This window comes from Alligator mississippiensis, chromosome 3 (genome assembly GCF_030867095.1).
Source record: "Alligator mississippiensis isolate rAllMis1 chromosome 3, rAllMis1, whole genome shotgun sequence".
Classification (NCBI taxonomy): Eukaryota; Metazoa; Chordata; order Crocodylia; family Alligatoridae; genus Alligator; species Alligator mississippiensis.
The window spans coordinates 196,103,260-196,120,483 of record NC_081826.1 but is presented as its reverse complement, the minus strand read 5'-3'; the positions used below and the strand labels follow the sequence as shown (position 1 = coordinate 196,120,483).

At 41.3% G+C, this 17,224-nt stretch overlaps 1 protein-coding gene across 1 annotated transcript in view; it reads right to left on the bottom strand.

Annotated features, from left to right (window-relative positions):
- TMC1 (transmembrane channel like 1) overlaps nt 1-17,224 on the bottom strand; it is a 159,249-nt gene that overhangs the window by 30,887 nt on the left and 111,138 nt on the right. The window contains exons 8-11 of the mRNA XM_059723545.1: nt 14,736-14,842; nt 13,272-13,370; nt 5,882-6,024; nt 1,664-1,808 (exon numbers count right to left, since the gene is read on the bottom strand). Coding sequence (XP_059579528.1) covers nt 1,664-1,808; nt 5,882-6,024; nt 13,272-13,370; nt 14,736-14,842 — 494 coding nt within the window. The remainder of the gene's footprint in view (nt 1-1,663; nt 1,809-5,881; nt 6,025-13,271; nt 13,371-14,735; nt 14,843-17,224) is intronic.

The following is a 17,224-nucleotide window of genomic DNA, read 5'->3' as shown; positions in this document are numbered from 1 at the left end:
CTCCTCTCCTTCATGTGTTTGCACAAGGAGCAGCTGGTGCTATGTTCCCTGAGCCATATTTTCCTCCCTTCAGACAGCAGTAACTCCCAGTGTAGATGTGCAATCCTTTATAGGCAAGGCAAGTGGGGAATGTTCATGCTGTCAACCATTCTGGAGATAAAGATGTGTGAGGCTAGAAAAGGGATCTGGGTGGCTGGGAAAAATAAGGTAAATTCAAAGAGATCTTCCAGTTCCCAAAGCACATGCAGGCCTTGTCTCTTACCTAGTCTTTGGTGACTCCACACCAGCACTGGAGGAGAATGTGTGCTGTGCTTCTGTAATGGTTTATTGTAGGAGCTGCTCCTGAATGTGTTCCCACAATAACACTGGAAGCAAGCAATCCATAGCAGAATGCCCTCCAGCCAGGTCTGCTTGCTGTCCCTGGCTGACCTGGGAGTGGGGGAGCCCCAGGGCTGTTCCTACCCCACTCCAGCTGGGGGCCTTGGTAAGTGGCAGCATGGGGTGCCAGGCATGGCCAAGGACCATGGCAGTGGCAGCTAGGTCCCCCCTTCCAGCACCTACTTCATAACCACAGAAGATACCCAGGCAATTGGCAGGAAACAGAAGTGCCTGGAAGCCTGCTGCTGCTGTTGCTGCTATCTTCAGCTGACCCAGGGAAGGGGGATGCACCAGGTTGCTTCTGCCTAACTGGGGCTCTAACTGGGGGCTGTAGGGAGTGCCTGCACAGGGTGCTGTAGGGAGTGCCTGCACAGGGTGCTGAGTCCCTGCTCCCTCCCCCTCCACTGCATTCCCCCAATAGGGATGGGGCAGCAGTGTTAGTGGTTGATCTCCCCTCTTCCAGGCACTCCTGGTCTGTCCACACCCCAGGATTCCCCTGCAGTCTGGGAGCAGACACCGAAGTTGCCATCTCCTGCCTGGCTTTCCACACAGCTGTTCTCAGCAGCTGAAGCCCTCAAGCCAGTGAAGGAAATGCAGTGGAAGGGGAGGGAGAAGGGATGCAGCTGCTCCCCACAGCCCACCTTAGCCCAGGCTCCAGCCATGCCTTGAACCCAATAGGGGACCCAGACATATTTGACCTCAGCGAAATGGAGACACCAGCATTGATCTTCACTGCAGAAGGAGTCTCTGACCAGGTCACTGCACACACACCCTTTCCCCAGATTCACCCCTACCTGTGTGTTACGATCCATTTGACAATAAAAATGATTTCTATTTTAAAATAGACAAACCATTTCCCCCTATTTCAATACAGGTATGAACATTTTGAGTCAAATTATTTTAATATGGCAAATGTCCTTTCTTGTGACATACTTTTCAGAGTAGCAGAAGAATATGATACTATCAGTACTGCAAAATGTTACCAGCATTTGTCAAACAAAGTATTTTTCAAATAAAAACACCATAGAAACTGGAAGCATTGAAATGCGAAAAGGAAAATCTCATTTTGCTAGAATATGTACTGCAATCCCAGAGGACACAGGAGTTGCTTCTGATGCTCATTACCTGTACTACTAAAAATTACGAACTGGAATACCAATGGAACTAGCACCTCTTTGAGACTTATTTTAGACTGGTATAATGTTGACCTAGAGAACAGTTACTCCTATTTGACAACTTTATGAAGGGAGAATGTAGTCCTTCTCTTTAGCAAGCTATGCCTTACCTTAAAGCTTGTTGTAATTGAGGCAAATTTATTATCTGCCGTTTCAGGATTGCCGATCAGATAATCCCAGCTGGTGAACATTTTCCAGCTGAAATTAAAACTTGTATCATCCCCACCACCATCATCATGTGCATTCTTTGCCATTCTGTAAAAAACAAACATTTAAAGAACCAATGAGAGAAAGATAAATGGCCACCTATTTCAGCAATATAGTTCTTCAAATGTTCCTAGCATCCGAATATAAATTCAAAAAATTTAGTCTGATACCACAATGAGGTAAGGATAGATAAGGAATGCCTAATTTATGAACTCAAACTCACTTTCTCACCACAGATTTTTTTTAATTTGCTTCTGTAATACTGCATTAAGGAAATTCAGCTGGACGAGAAACTCAGTAAGAAATGAAATATCAAGAAGAGCTAACATTATCTTCTTTTCTGCCACTTGCCTTTTATATGCTTATATCTGGAACTTCTAGTATCATAGGTAGCTTGCCTTCCCTCAACTTCTTTATTTCAGCGCATTATCCACCCTAAAGTGACCAATGGCCAGATTTTTTCGTATTATATTACTTCGGTCTGCTTGTTAAACACAGAGAGTAAATACATCACTGTACAGTGCCTATACATGTGCTTTGAGGCATTCTAATTAGACTCGATTAATTGAGTCCGCTGGAGCCCTCTAATTAGAATGCTCCAGCATGCTGCAGAGACACATGTATTCAGTATCCCACATTTCAAAATGGCGGTGGGTTGCTTTAATTAAAATTCATTGAATGAGCTTCAGTTAAAGTGCCCCATGGTCATTTTGAAACATGGGACACTGAATATACATGATGCTGCAGCATTTTAAGTAAAACAGCTGTTCAGGACCTCCTCTAATGAAAATGCACACCCCTCCACCCAGAGCATACATATAGACACACACACAGGATGAGATGAAAAGTTTAGTACCAGATATTCCATTGAGTTCATGCTTAGGGAAAAATAACGTCCCTATTAAATGTGAACTATATTCCCTGAAAAAGGCACTTAAGCATCACATGAAAGTGTATTTACATTAACCCAAGTAGGTAATTATGAATACAGAAAGCCATTCTAACTTCTCTGTGTGTACAGAACTTTTGTTTGGCAGTGGAGCTGATGTAAAGCTAATGCATCTGGTTTTACTGTTGTTGGAAGATACAAAAGTACTCTAGGTTTGTGATGCAGGCTTTGGAAACTTCAGCCTTATATCCTGAGCAGGAGGATTCCTTCTCCATAGTTCTCAAAGAGATAGTCAGTGAGCAACTCGATGCTTGAGGTAGGTATTGGACAGAAGGATTTGGGATAATTTAGAGATGCCAAGCAAACAATGAGAATTCAGATGTCTAACTGCATATTTTAAATGACCTATTTTGCATCTGTATGCAAAAAAATTGGATGTGATGTTAGGCAGCTATTTTTAAGAATGTGACCTAATATGAGTCTGAGATGTTAGATTTTTCAATGTACTGATGTAGTCAATGGTTTGAAAATTACATGAGAAAAGCCTATTGTGAATATTTCTTCTGTCATCTTTTGTCTTCACAATCCCTTGTCTCATTTGGTATTCTTTGGGGGAACATACCTTCAAATACTACATTTCACAAGCATTTCAACATAATGGGAATAATGTATAAGCATTAATAAAGCAAGAAGTAACTTGAGGGTAGCTATTTATGTGTACGGTTACAGAATAATGGGGGTAGAAATTCCAAATTGTCTCTTGAAACCTTGACTATATCAGTCCCTCAGATCAATTGTTCTACAATCTCATTGCTACAGATCCAATCTAAAGATTCTTAATAATGCCTGGAGCTATGTTTCTATGGAGAACAAGCACGTATGCAAACACCCAAACGCTTCAGGATACCACAGGAACTACAGAGAACCTCTTGAACTTTAGCGTGCTTTTAAATAAGGTTGGTCATATCTCCTGCCCCCTGCTTGGATAGGCAAATCAATACCCTATTACAGGATGCAATAGAAATTCTTGAGAAATTCAGAATGCAGTCAGATTACATATGCAACCCAAAGACTACAGATTTTTCTATTTACTAATGTGTGATTGGATAAAAGAGGTGTTGAGTTGAGCCCTAAACCTAATAGTTGATTTTCTCCACCTATACAAACGTTTCTCTTCTCTGTCCACAACCACCAGCAAAACAATCTTTATTATACAGGGTTTAACCAAGAAGAATTGTTCTTAAGGTGACCTAAATACAGATTAGCACTGGTATCTTTGAAATTAAGCACAGGGAATACATGTTTCCTTGAAAGTATTGTTTTTTGTTTTCGCTTCAGAGATTCTGTGTTGTAAGGAGGGTTTTTTTGTGGGGAGGAGGAGGAGTGGTTAGGGTTTGGATGACCACCACCCACTCAAATGTAAATCCCTGAGAAGATGCACTGAGAAGAATTTTCTAATCTATAGTGAGCTACACTATAAAAGAAATATTTTAAAAACTGTTCTACAGCCAAGTCAAAAACTATGCCTGCTACATCATAAATGTAGAAATACATTATTCTTTCTGCAAACACACACATTTTGTAAGTGAGACTCAAGTGGCTGTGCTTGCCTCTGTGTGTCTTACATTTTTCTCCACGAATAACACTTACCCTATCCAAGAAACCATGTATTACTTGAAAACAAAACTTGTGCTTCTGAGAATGAAGACCTTTCAGCTTCTGCTACCTAGCTACACTACTGATCTTCAGTCCTGACCTGTGTGCTAATCCTGGGATTTCTAATACTGGGCTGCTTCTACCCTACTAGAAGTTGCATTCATTATGTTAGGTGTTCTTCTGGTTCAAGCCAAGAGGCATTAGGGACCATAGGCATAAATTAGGGACCATAGGGGGTGCATCTACACATTAAATTAATTCGGCGCAAAGAACTCCAGTGCAGTTTGTGTCAGAGTTAATTGCTCCTAGGCACACTGTTTACACGTGTGCCCAGGACTGCAGCACATTGAGCCAGGGCAGTGCAGCCCCAGCTGGCAGGAGGCCCAAAGGGTCAACCTGCCAGCCTGGGGCTGCTCCTGCTGGGCTCAACGTGCTGAGGAGGGGCTGAGGAGGGGACAAGGGTGCTACACTGTGGAGATAGCCAGCAGGCACACTGTAGCGCCCTCGTGCCCCAACCAGCCCTGATCACCATCTATATGTGCACTGTGGCAGAGTAAATAACTCTGCCATAAAAATGATACTTGTGTTGGGCAGTACTAACCTATGGTAGAGTGAATTAGTTTACTCCAGCCTAGTAGTACTACTTGTGTAGACGGTGACACTTTACTGCAGAGCCAGTTAGGCAACTCTACAGTAAGCGTCTATTGTAGATGAGCCTAGCTATACCTTCTTTGAAGCCAGTAGAGTTGCATGTGCTTCTTCCTGTTCTTAATGTAGGAAATTTTTAGCATAGTCTAAGTATGAAAAGCACAACTAGAGATTTTGCCACGAAACAGTAATTCTTTGCCATGACCAATGGCATTAATTCTTCTACACTACTGAGCAAATGTGAGCTAACCATGACAGTCTTGCTGAGAATCATTTACTGCTTGCTGTGAGTGATGCAGCTGAATTCTTTACCATATGTTTTCCTCTTCTCCTTTTTCCTTTTTTTATTTAATTCACTCAAAGTATGATTAAAAGAATAAATGCATTTCCTAGATGTGATTTGACATTGTGTTAGGTGCATAAGGATTGATGGTTCTGTTCTCCATATTATACATTTATTTTACCCCTTTAAGATGCAAAGGGAAAGTATTATTTTATTTCAGTGACTACCTTTTCTAGACTGTAATACATTTTCTGGTACAGAGTGATTAAACACTAGCCTAAGAAATGATATGTCACTTTAACATACTCTGGCATTGCTTTGAAATGGTATCCAATGAAATTTGTGTCAGTTCTACATTAGTCTTGATGTTAAAATTGCTGTATTTTCATCTCCTATAGTGCATCCAGTAATGTTGATTGGATGTAGCCACCAAGTAAGGCACCGACTTAGGCAGAGGGCGGAAAAGAAATGCTGCCACCACAGCCACATGAAATCTGCGCTGTCCCCATATGTCTCTACTCCTCCAGTTGCTCAGCTGCTTTATTACACCTCTGATTGCATCTTTTGACATGAGAATTGCAGCAGGCAATGCTAAAATTATTTTTTAAAAAATTCTTTACTCCCCTAAAGTCAGAAGGCACTTACGTTCGAATGACAACCATGAAGCTATAGCCAATGGTTCCAACTCCCACAAGAAAGTATGAAAGCGGCATCCTGAACTTCAGCCATCCAATTGTTCTTTTGTTGTCATAATAGCCATAAAAGAGCACAGAATACTGTGCAAAGCCCTGAAAAGTCAACAAGCAGCAGTTTAGCCGACTACCTATGCATTTCCATGAATTCTACCAAAAACAATATCTATCAAAGAAACATTCATCTTCATGCACTCATAACTTCTCCAAACATCACTCTGGTGAATATTACAGAATAATCTGGCCAGAAGAAACTGGTTTTGGAGTCTTTAGAGAAACTTAAAAAATCCTGTCCACGTTTGCACATCCACATACTTTAAGGAACAACTAGAGATTTTATATATAGAAAGAACAACTAAAGATTTTGCACACCTATAGGTTAGGCATTTCAACTATAGTTTAGCAAGTTTTTTTTTGTCCAAGCGTTTTCCCCACCTACATGGAAAATGACTTTTCAACTAAATGGATAGTTTGGTACTTGTATTCCATGTTCCTCGAATTTCCCTGCAACCCCAGTTTGGTATGAAATTCTTATTTCACTTCCTGTTTGCTGTCCCTAGGCTGGGATAGAAGGTAGTTCTTATAATTGTGAGTGAAGATTTGGGTTAATAATTGCTGTGAATGCAGGGGACTAAACTGAGGGGCTCAGGAGGCCCCTTCCAGTCTAATGCGCCTATATTCCTGTCCTAAATGAGTGTATAGTGTTTCTGTCTGCTGTACAATAGTCAGTGCATTTGGCTGCATTAATTAGTAGTGTCTGAAAATAATTCATATAGTTATCACAGGCTGGTAGAGGGCCCTTTCAGAATAAAAATGTATCATTATAGGAGAACACTGTATTCAGAACCCTTTGATGAACAGCACAATACATGCACAGCAGCAGCAAAACTCCAAACAGGCTTAATTAATTCAAATCAAATACTAGAGTTCAGTATGTGGACGTGTAATTTGTTGATGTACTGTTGATGAATCATGAGATGTTTTGATGCTGATGCAGCAAGCTCCAGTTCTCCTAAGTTAAAAAGGTCTATTTGCTTTCATGTTGTTGTTTTAACTGCTGGTATTTTTTAATTAATTTATTAGTAGAATATAATGTCAATAGGCTAACATCCTTCTCTTTTGTTTAATCACAAATCATACATTTGATTTATGGTAGTTCTTAATATATCTAAAATGAGTCACAACATCATCTGTGAAAATTCATTTACAATTCTTGTAAGGGTGAAAATGAAATATTAATATACGATAAAAAAATGCTTGAGTTGATAATTGGTGCATCTCATTTACACTGATATCAGACTAGCTGTTATAAAGATATACCTGCAGGTAAAATCACAGTGATGTAACTGGGGGAGTGATAAAGGCAACTGCCCTGGGCACCGACTGAGGAGAGAGGCAAATAAGAGAAGCTGCTGCTGTCAGCTGCTCATTCACAATTACAGCAGCAACAGCAAGTTGCCATATCCCTACTCTGCTGGTAAAAATCAAAGTTCTGACTGAGTCTAGTATCCCATTTAGCTAACATGGTAAAGGCTCTCCAGTTTTTGTAGCCTATGACCCACAAGAGAGGGATGTTACCAGCATTACATCCAAGTGCCCTTGTCCCCTCCACCTGAATAACCAGGTACCCATGGTTTACTATGGGGTTTTTTGGCAGTCTGGAGGTAGGGTCAAACTTGCACTTCTGGAGTTGTAGTGGGACTCACTGGGTGCATCTAAACCTGCATTTATTCCAGCCTAGATTTACTGTACAGTAAACTACTGCACAGTGGGCATATCCACACGTGCTTTTACACATACCTATAAATGCACATTAGCCTAACGCACATTAAGGCAATTTACGTGAGTCTACACATACGCGTGCTGAGGTGCATTAATCTGGGTGTGCAGACAGATTTGGGAGTCAAGTTAGTCCCAAGTCAATGGACACACACTGCGTTAATGTGCATTAGCGCATCCACATGTTTGCTAATGTGACTTAGCTATTCGTGCATAAATTTGATATCTGTTTTATGCAGGTATCAAATTTAAGCTCAAATAGCCAAAAATCACCATTGTTAATGTGCGTTAAGGGCATGCACATGTACATTTGCACACTTAATTGTGCAGGCCGGGAGCAGTCCGAGGCCCTCAGGGGGGTTTTTCCGTGCGGCGGGCTGTGGCCAGCAGCCCGGACACACCGGGTCGGGGAAGGCAGGCGGCACGCTAGAATTAGGCACGGATGCTTAGTGGTTGATTTAAGATTATTTTACTTACACCAAAGATGGTTGCGGTGCAGGCAGGAAAACTTGCTTGAGTTGCAGTTACAGACAGAAAAGAAGAGAGGCGGACTACAGTTCCTTCCCATGAACCTTCTAGCCCAATCCGGTTGAAAGCTCTAAACCGCGAGCCTGTCGTGTCAACTGAAGAAAGTAACTTGAAGCAAAGAGCTCTGAATGGACTCACACGAAGTTTGCTAGGCTCCATGGAACTTGCGCACAGCGAAGGGTACGTTGAGGGATCAGGCGGCGACGGGGAGAGGCGAGAGGCTGATCAGACCCCTATAGCCAGCTCTAAGGTACACGCGCTGGGTCCGTTAGGCTCCTCAGCGCACCTAGAGTTCTCCTCAAGATGTTTACGGAGTCCCCCCTTGCAGGGTTCTCCTCCGGAGATCTCCAACTTGGGCAGAAACCGCTCAAGCCTCTTATATGGCTAGCAAGCCAATCGCTAGCCGCCACGTGGGAATAATTTAGAACTGGCCAATAGTGGGACATAAATTTGTATACGGATGGCGGGAACTCCTTGCACCATGCATTTCTCTTTTGCAACCTAGAAATGCACCCTGCAAAGAAAGCTACGAGTGGCGGGAAATAATTTAGCAGTGCCGAAGCGCACACAAACAAAAATCACACCCTTGGGTTGTGACATTAATGGCAACTTAAATTGAGCTAATGCACATTAAATGTGCACATGTAGACAAGCCCAGTAAGCATTTTTGGGTAGGTGTTTGCACATATGGGGATTAGGGAGAAGATTTGCTCCCAGGCCCCTGCAGCCCTGCAATTGGCCCCTGCTGCCATTGGGTGCTAGCCCAACAGCTGTCAGGGAGCACCAGGCCAACAGACAGTTGTCTCCTGGCCCCGGGGATCTGCCTGCTGCTGGGGCAGGGACAATGTTAGCTCACTGCTAGCTGCCCCACCAGTGGATCAGGGCAGGGGGCTGGAACTGACCCCACTCCTGGAGCTCTTCCCAAGCCCTGTGCCTCAATCACTGGATTGGGGCATGGGGCTGGGGCCTGCCCGTGACCAGGACAGATCCTGGCCAGTCCCAGGCTGCATGGGGAAGTCGGCATGTACAGGCTGGAGCTGGCCGGGGACTGCCCAAAACAGGACAATCTCCAGCCACCTCCAGGCTACATGTGCTTCCCACCACAGCCTGGGGGCTGGCAGGGAATTGTCCTGGTCAGGGGCAGGTCCCAGCCAGCTCCAGACTGGGTGGGAAACTGTCCCCATACAAGGAGCTCCTAGCCCCTGCTCCACAATCGCAATTGTGAGCATGGAGTGGGAGCTAGGGAGCTTGTTCCCAGCTCCTGCTCCATGATTGCAGAGCAGGGGCTGGGAACAAGCTCCCAGCCCCCACTGTGAGATTGAAGAGTGGGGGCTAGAAGCTGCCTACTGTCAGAGCAGGGGGACATTGTCCCGAACCAGGCACATAGGGCAGGGGATGGGGAGCTTGTTCCCTGCCCAGTTCTGCAAGCACAGAGTTGTGGGAGAGTGGCAGGGAAGGTGGACAGGCTGGAGAGCTTGTTCCCCTGCCACTTGCGGAGCTGGGTGGAACATGGTCCCCAGCCCCTGCCAGCAGGGAGCTTCCAGCACCAGTTCCACAACCACAGTGCCTCTTCTGGGAGATGCTCATCTTTTAACCTGAGCTCCACAATCATGGGGATCAGGCTAGGAGACCTTCATCTCCCAGCCCAAACCCCATGACTGTGAGGCTCAGGCTGGGAAATAAGGGTCTCCCAGCGCCCTGCTCTTTGATCACGATGGTCGAGTAAGGGCTGGGAGATAAAGATTTTAATCTCAGAGCAGGGGGCTTGGAGCTCCCTGCTGCTGGGGCAGGAGCACACAGTCCCTGCCCAGGCTCCTGTGGCAGAGCCTGCCCTGGAAGTAGGCAGGTCCTGGGGGCAGGGAGCTCTCTCTCACCCCCTGGTGGACGGCTGAACGGGAGCAGATTTTGCTCCCAGTCAGGCATCTACACGAGCACTACAGCGCCATTACTAATGCCAAGTAAATTTGCTACTTATATTTGCAGGTAGCAAATTTACTCGGTATTGGGAAGGTTTACTGTGAAGTAAGCATGTGCATGTGTAGACTCACATGATTACTTCGCAGTAAACGATGCTAATGCAAAGTTAAGCATCTTGTGTAGACATGCCCACTGTGAACTACATTGCTAGTAAACACTATTGTGTGGTTAAGATATGATAGGCATTTCCTTCTGCAAGAAAGGAAATACAATTATAATATTATTATTTTATTATATGAATGACACCAACAATCTGAAGGACACAGTCATACTAAATTATTTATCTTTTGTTTCTGTACTTAAGAATTGGGGTAATTCTGTGTAAAAATTGTATAGTGTGATTGGATTGTTGAGTTCTGTAGAGTCTCATGCTATCCTGAATAGCTGTTTAAGTCACTCACAGAATTAAAATGTCTTTCAGGTCACCATGTTCTATCCTTGTAGGTGTTTAAACCTTTTAGATAATCCCTGCACTGTGTGGAATTAAAGATGTTTTTTCCTGGGCTTTGTCTACTGAGGCATTCAACATGTTTTTAACAGTGAAGAAGTAACCATAAGTAAAGGGTATTTCTCATCCTCTCCACTGCCTAACATAAAGATAGAAGAATGGAGTCTATTTAATGAGCCTTGAGACTTTTATTGCTTCTGTTAGTTGGTAATTGTTTGGGCTGTATAATATACACGTTAAAAATTTAATTTCAGATAACAATGACAAAAAGTGTTTTTTTAATTTAAAAAATCTATGGGCAAATAACTCAGGATGTACAGAAGAATTTTTTGTTTAAGTATCTACACTAGTTCATCGTTTATTTTTTAACTGACGAATTATTTTTGGCCTCAAGTATCTGAGATGGTTGGTCCTATTCCCAGTCCTGAATAGATAAGAGTTTAATTTTCCCTATGGAATGTTTGTTGACCCGATCACTTTTTAAAGTAAGGTCCTTTCTTTCCTAATATTTAACTGGGTCTATCCCTGTCACTATCTCTTTCTTTGCTTTTGCATCCATGCTTTTCTCTCTCTCTGTTTGTGTTCCCTGTGCTATCTGGTACTCTGTCATTTGATAGACTTCTTCAGAGCTACCAGAGCCTCTTTTTCTCTGTTTCTAGGATCTTCCTCTCTCATACTATCATCTATCACAATGCTTCTTTCAAGTCCACTCTCTTTCAAAGTGGAAAGTGGATTTGGTGTGTCTTTCAAAGGCCTTTTCACATTCTCTGTATGATCACATGAACCTCTCACTCCCTTCTCTAGGCCCCAGTCTCTTTACAGAGCCTGAAAGTTGCTACAGAGATAGTTTCTCTTCTAAGACCTCTCTCTGATACATAGCTTTCTCTTTCTAAAAGGGCTATATCCCCAGATCCTTGTCATTTCTATGATTCATATCCAGCATATAGCTCCTGATTATCCAGATGCAACAGAGTTTAGCTCTGTAATTAGTGACCTACAGTAGTTTTTTTTCATACAGAGGGACATCACCCACTAGAGAATGCTGACAACTTTTTTTTAGGGTCTAGAGATGGGCCATCACTTTAGGTGCCTAACAGAGTGCAGAATTCATCTGTCCAATTTTTCATCAAGTGTTGTGGAAAGAGGTGAATGTACTATTTTGAACACTTTAATAAATTAACATTTTTTAATTTAATTTGGTTTCAGGGAGTCAACCTAAAAGGGAGTCAACCTGAAAGAATTGCTGTAAAAGAAAATCAGTGTGTCTACTTATATATTCTGCCTATACGTTGAGATATTAAAAACAGACACCTTATTCACAGGAAGTCTACTACCAGGCTGAAAACAGACCCCAAAGACTTAAATAAAAAGCCAGAACCAGTCATTCCACACTCTACACAAGAGGAATGAGCCATGAGTCAATGGCAAGAAAGTCCATCTGAGCACAAGACATGGATATGTTAAAGAACGGGCAGTGCTGTATAGTCATGGTAGAACGGCCACAGGACAAATTGATTTGGTGTGTCCTGGCGTGCTCCAGGAGAGTTTAGAGTTGCCCTCCAGATAGTAGAACTCCTAAAGGAAAATTACCTGCACCCTTTTGAGACTGAATATCATTGAACTCTTAAGCCTTCAGAGCACTTCCAGCAGTCATGAACCCAGGCCCAGGAGATTTTATCTCTGGCATCTCATGATTTTTAACACTGATCCTATTGCTCACTGACTAATAAGAGACTGAACTGTTCCTGACCTGAGTTTGTCACTTCTGAGCTGTGCGTTGGCACAGCTAAATTACTTGTTCAAAGCAAAGGATACTCGCTTTCACATCCAACCTCTTCTGTCATACTTAACCTTGTTGAAATTAATAAGAAAACTCGAGTGCTAAATTATGAGCATGTGAATAAATCATTAAAAGACTGCATGCTAAATGCAGGAGGAGGAGCATATGGAAGCTACAGGGAAAAATACATCTAAAGGGATGTTCTTCCTATGAATATGCAGAAAAACTATAACTGGATGACTTCCTATTTTCCTTAAGAATAATATCTTTAACCATTTTCATTCTGTTTGTACAAAAGATCCATCTCTTACAAAACTGTAATAAAGGATTTGGTAATCCTTCTTACTAGAGCTAAAATATTTGTAATTTTTAAGAACGTTACAAAGAGTAAAAGCAATATTTTTTTCTTTAAGAGAAGCTGTCAGTGGTGAGCTAGTGCTCCTTTCTTTCAACTCACACTGCTTTATCAGTCTGAAATTTCAACTCATAGAAACACAAAGTGTCAAATTTAGCCATAGCAAATGGACAGTACAGTAGGCATGCATTTAACCTAAAAAGATTTCTTCCCAAACTTCCCTCCTTCTTATTGCTAAAAGCAAAGAAGTGTGTATCTGGTCATAGAATCCTAGTATGCTTGGTGTTGGCTTAATATCAGTGTCAGAAGTAATGGGATAAAATTTGAGCAGACTTTTATCTATTTCCATTTCTTTTTCAGAAGATATTCCATATTAAAATCACTGAAGTTGAACAGGGACATTCTATATATTGAAGCCAAAGCCCTTCAGAAACAAAAGGAATAGATTAACATGCCATATTCACAGGCACACTTACACTGAAGTCCCACAACGTAGCAAAGTTCATAGCATTTGCCTCTTCAGCTCTTGGGACAGTTTTTCTAGGTAAAGTGCCATATGGTTTTCCCATCAATGCCTAAAGTAAAAAAAAAACCAAGAGTATATTTAATATTTTAAAACATAACACAAACCAGCAAAAGTAGCGTAGATCTGAACAAAATCAATGAAAACTTGCTTGTGCTACTTAACCTCTTCCTGATTTTAATCTACCTTTCCAAATCCTTATATTAGTTGTTAGTACTGTTCCTGAAATATGTTGGAATATATTTTTTTATTAAATGATATTTTACTGAAATCAATAGAATGTCAAGCATTCATTTAATTACAGTAAAAGTTTTAACATCCCCCACCCCCAGCAATTTATTTGAATTCTGAAAATACTTATGCTACTTATTTTATTGCTTATGTTCTTAGAAACAGATCTGGAGATTGTGGGTATTTATCTTTCAACCAACATTCTGAAAGTCTCTTATAAGATGTCTGCATTACACTGAAAATACAAGTGACCAGAATTGTTTCATATGGGCCTTGATCTTACTCTACTGAAAGCAGTGGGGCATTTTTTACACCGCTGTAAATCCAAAGTAACTCTGTTGGCTTCAAGTACTCCACCAAAGTGTACCTGAAGCAGAATTTGGCCCATCCAGTGGAGAAATGTTGGAACATATCATGTCCTATAAAAATCCAGTGGATTTAATGTTCTGTGCTTTACTTGTTTATATACACTCACTGGAAGGTGAGTTAATCAAGAGGATATTCTATATGGCTGAAATTAGGGTGGTCAGCACAGGACTTTTATATCCCCTAAATTCTATTCACGTCTTTTTTGTAGGCTGCTTAAGTACCATGCTGACCCTTGCACAGAAGTTATTTCAGGCTGAACTGAATTCCATATTATGGATGAGATTATTTGATTCATTTCTTAGAAATATAGCTCACAACTGGCCATCTAGGCCTATGGAAGCTTAAAAGTATATCTGTGCCCTCCCAAAGCTGGGCTGCTCAAGGTGCTATAAAGGCTTCTGTCATAGGCTTCTGTCACAGTAGCCTCCTCAGGCTGCCCTGTGAGCCAAGAGATATACAGAATAATCTTGTGCCTTATGTGCTGAAGTATGGGACCAATATATCCATCCCACTCAGTCTCACCCTTGTCATCCCTCACCTATTAGGGCTTGTGAAGGAGTCCTTGAGAGAAAGGTCTTAGAGTTATTTTCTGCATTGCCTGTGCCTAGAATTATTCCCCAGATAGAAACTTTTTATACCACTCTAGCTCTTTTATGTGGCATAAAGAGGCCAGATATTTGTAGAGGTCCTGCCACATATTGTTTAACCAGAAAGGAAATTCAAGCAATGTTTCCTGGTGACATTTACCCTCCAATAAATATAGGAAATGCAATTAAAAAAATAAAAGAAAGAAACATTTCAAATGACTTGTTCTCACCTCAGGTATCATTACAAGTCCAAAGGACAGGCCAAAGAGAATCATATTTACTCCATACATCCAACGCAAGAATATGAAATACGACGCCACTGAAGAGCCAAAATGACCTATTGAAACATAAGAGGACACAGAACAGACAAGCCAGTCCTCTTGTGTAGTCACGTTAACACAAAGTTGCCTGAACAGTTCTAACACTTGCTTGAGAAACAGAAAATTATAAATTTTTATTTAATTCTATATAGGTTCCTAAGGTTTTATAATGTTAACAATTTTTTGTGATTGCAAAGTAAGATTTGTTACTTCAATAAGAACTTTCAATAAGAAAACAAAAAACCCCCCCAAGATATCATTTACAAATGATTATTCAGTTACATAAAAGAATATTAGTACTACTACACCCACATGATGCAATGAAACCTCCAGACAAATTCTTAGGGCTTAATTTTTAAAGTATTTAGATGCCAAAAGATGCTTAGTGAGGATTTCCCAGTGTTATGCAGCTAACTCCCTTTGAAAATTACTTAAATTCCTTGAAAATCTAGGCCCTCAAGCTTGTAAGTATTTTAAAGTCTGCTTAGTTTCTAGACTGTTCACAATGGAGAAAATAAAATGTAATTGGCAAAGGAACTTCAAGAATTAAAACCAAACCAAAATGAGTATTTTACAACAGTGGCACAAAATGAAAGTTATTTTTGTTTTCTTTTTATCTGGTGAATATTATGTACAGTTTTGGCACTCTAAGGTAATTCCTTTTTTCAGTGTCTGAGCCCATGTGTACTAGTCAGTACAGATGGACAAAGCAGAAGTGGGAATCCTCTCCCAAGGCCACATGGCAGCTATTTATGTTCTACTGAGGCCAGTATAGCTCACTGCTGGATCATTGGGTTCAATAAATACAGGCATACATGAATAAGAAGAACTAAACCATGACCTTTATCTTAGATTTGTACTCTACCAAGGGACCATTCCCATTTTGCAACTTCTGTGGTCTGCTAAGTAAGGAAGTGTATATATTATAACTTCTATCCCTACAGCTGTAATGAAGAAAAGTAGGTTTAGACTGGATATCAAAAAGATCTTCTTAACCGGTTAAAACAGACAAGCAACAGAATAGACTGCCTAGGGATGTTGTAAAGAAGAGGACTACAACCATTTTGGATATGGAAGAAGATTAAAGAGCAGTCTGATCTTGTGTATATCAGATTTTTTACAATTTAACAAAATTGCTAACAAACTTGACATATTGAAATCAGTTACAAACCCCAAGCGTAGATGCATTCTGCCAGTAGGAAAGTGCTTACTGGAGCTGTTCTAAGAAAAGTAATTCAGTTTTGTAGATGGCTTCACTATTTCAAATGTCAAAAAATCCAACCTTCAAATTTTACAGAAAGTGTAATACGGCTTCTTCTTTCTAGGCAGCGCACCTGATAGGCAGTCCTGAACCCTGGGAGACCTGAGAAAACCCAAATGGCAGAGCTGCCCTAGAACTGTAAACACTGGGATCTTTGTGGTTTCTTACTCTGAGATACTCTAAGGGTGTCCCAGAACTGCCTACTCTCCCAAAACCTGATTACAAGGCAGTCTACCCATCTGGCTGGCAAACTGACAGGAAATAAGGTAGTGGGTCCAATGTCAATCAGCAATCTCTTCTGGGGTTAATCTACTCTCAAGTGCAGCATATTACAGGAGCAGATCAACCACCCAACATTTTGGGGTAAAATTTTGCCTTCCTCCCAAGTGACAGAAATAGCATTCCTAAGTATCTGCACAATGGGACAGTCTAACATTAGTGTAGGAGCCAGGAGCCATCCTACAGCTCTTTCAAGGTAATGTTGTTCACGCTGTCCCAACGTAGGGCAGGGAGTGTGTCATAGAATCTAATTTATGAATTATACTAGAATACTATTTTGAAGTTGTTTTAATCCCAAACGCATTTCATTCCAGGTCTTTGCCTTTCTTTGTAATCACAGTCCTTTTGGTAAGATCCTCTTTCAGGGATATGTCTAACCAAGATCCAGCATACCAAGAGTTAACTCTAGTTTGTTTACTGCTTTGCGGCCTACACAGGTGGAAAGCACTAAAATAATGAATCAAGAGCCCTGATTGGGAGTAACCAGGTGTTAAATAGTCACACCACAAAACCCTATAAAACTGGCTACCTCTGCCAGACAGAGACAGAAGAACATTATATTAGGAAAGGAATAGATTTAATTTGAGGCTGAGCTGAGCTGATTTTTGTTTTGCGCTTAGTTATTTTCATCTCTGTTTCACTCAGATTCCTGAGTCAGGGTTTGAAATATGGGGAGGTGCTTGGGTGGGGGCTAAACCCCTCAGAAGAGATGAGAGCCCCACATAACAATGCTTTTTGAAATAAAAGTCATCATGGTACTATCCTTTATATTCTCAAGTACAAAAAAGAAAAAAAAAACAGTCACTATCTGTTAAACTCCATCCTAGACTATTCTGACATATTTCCCAGAGGCCTTTCT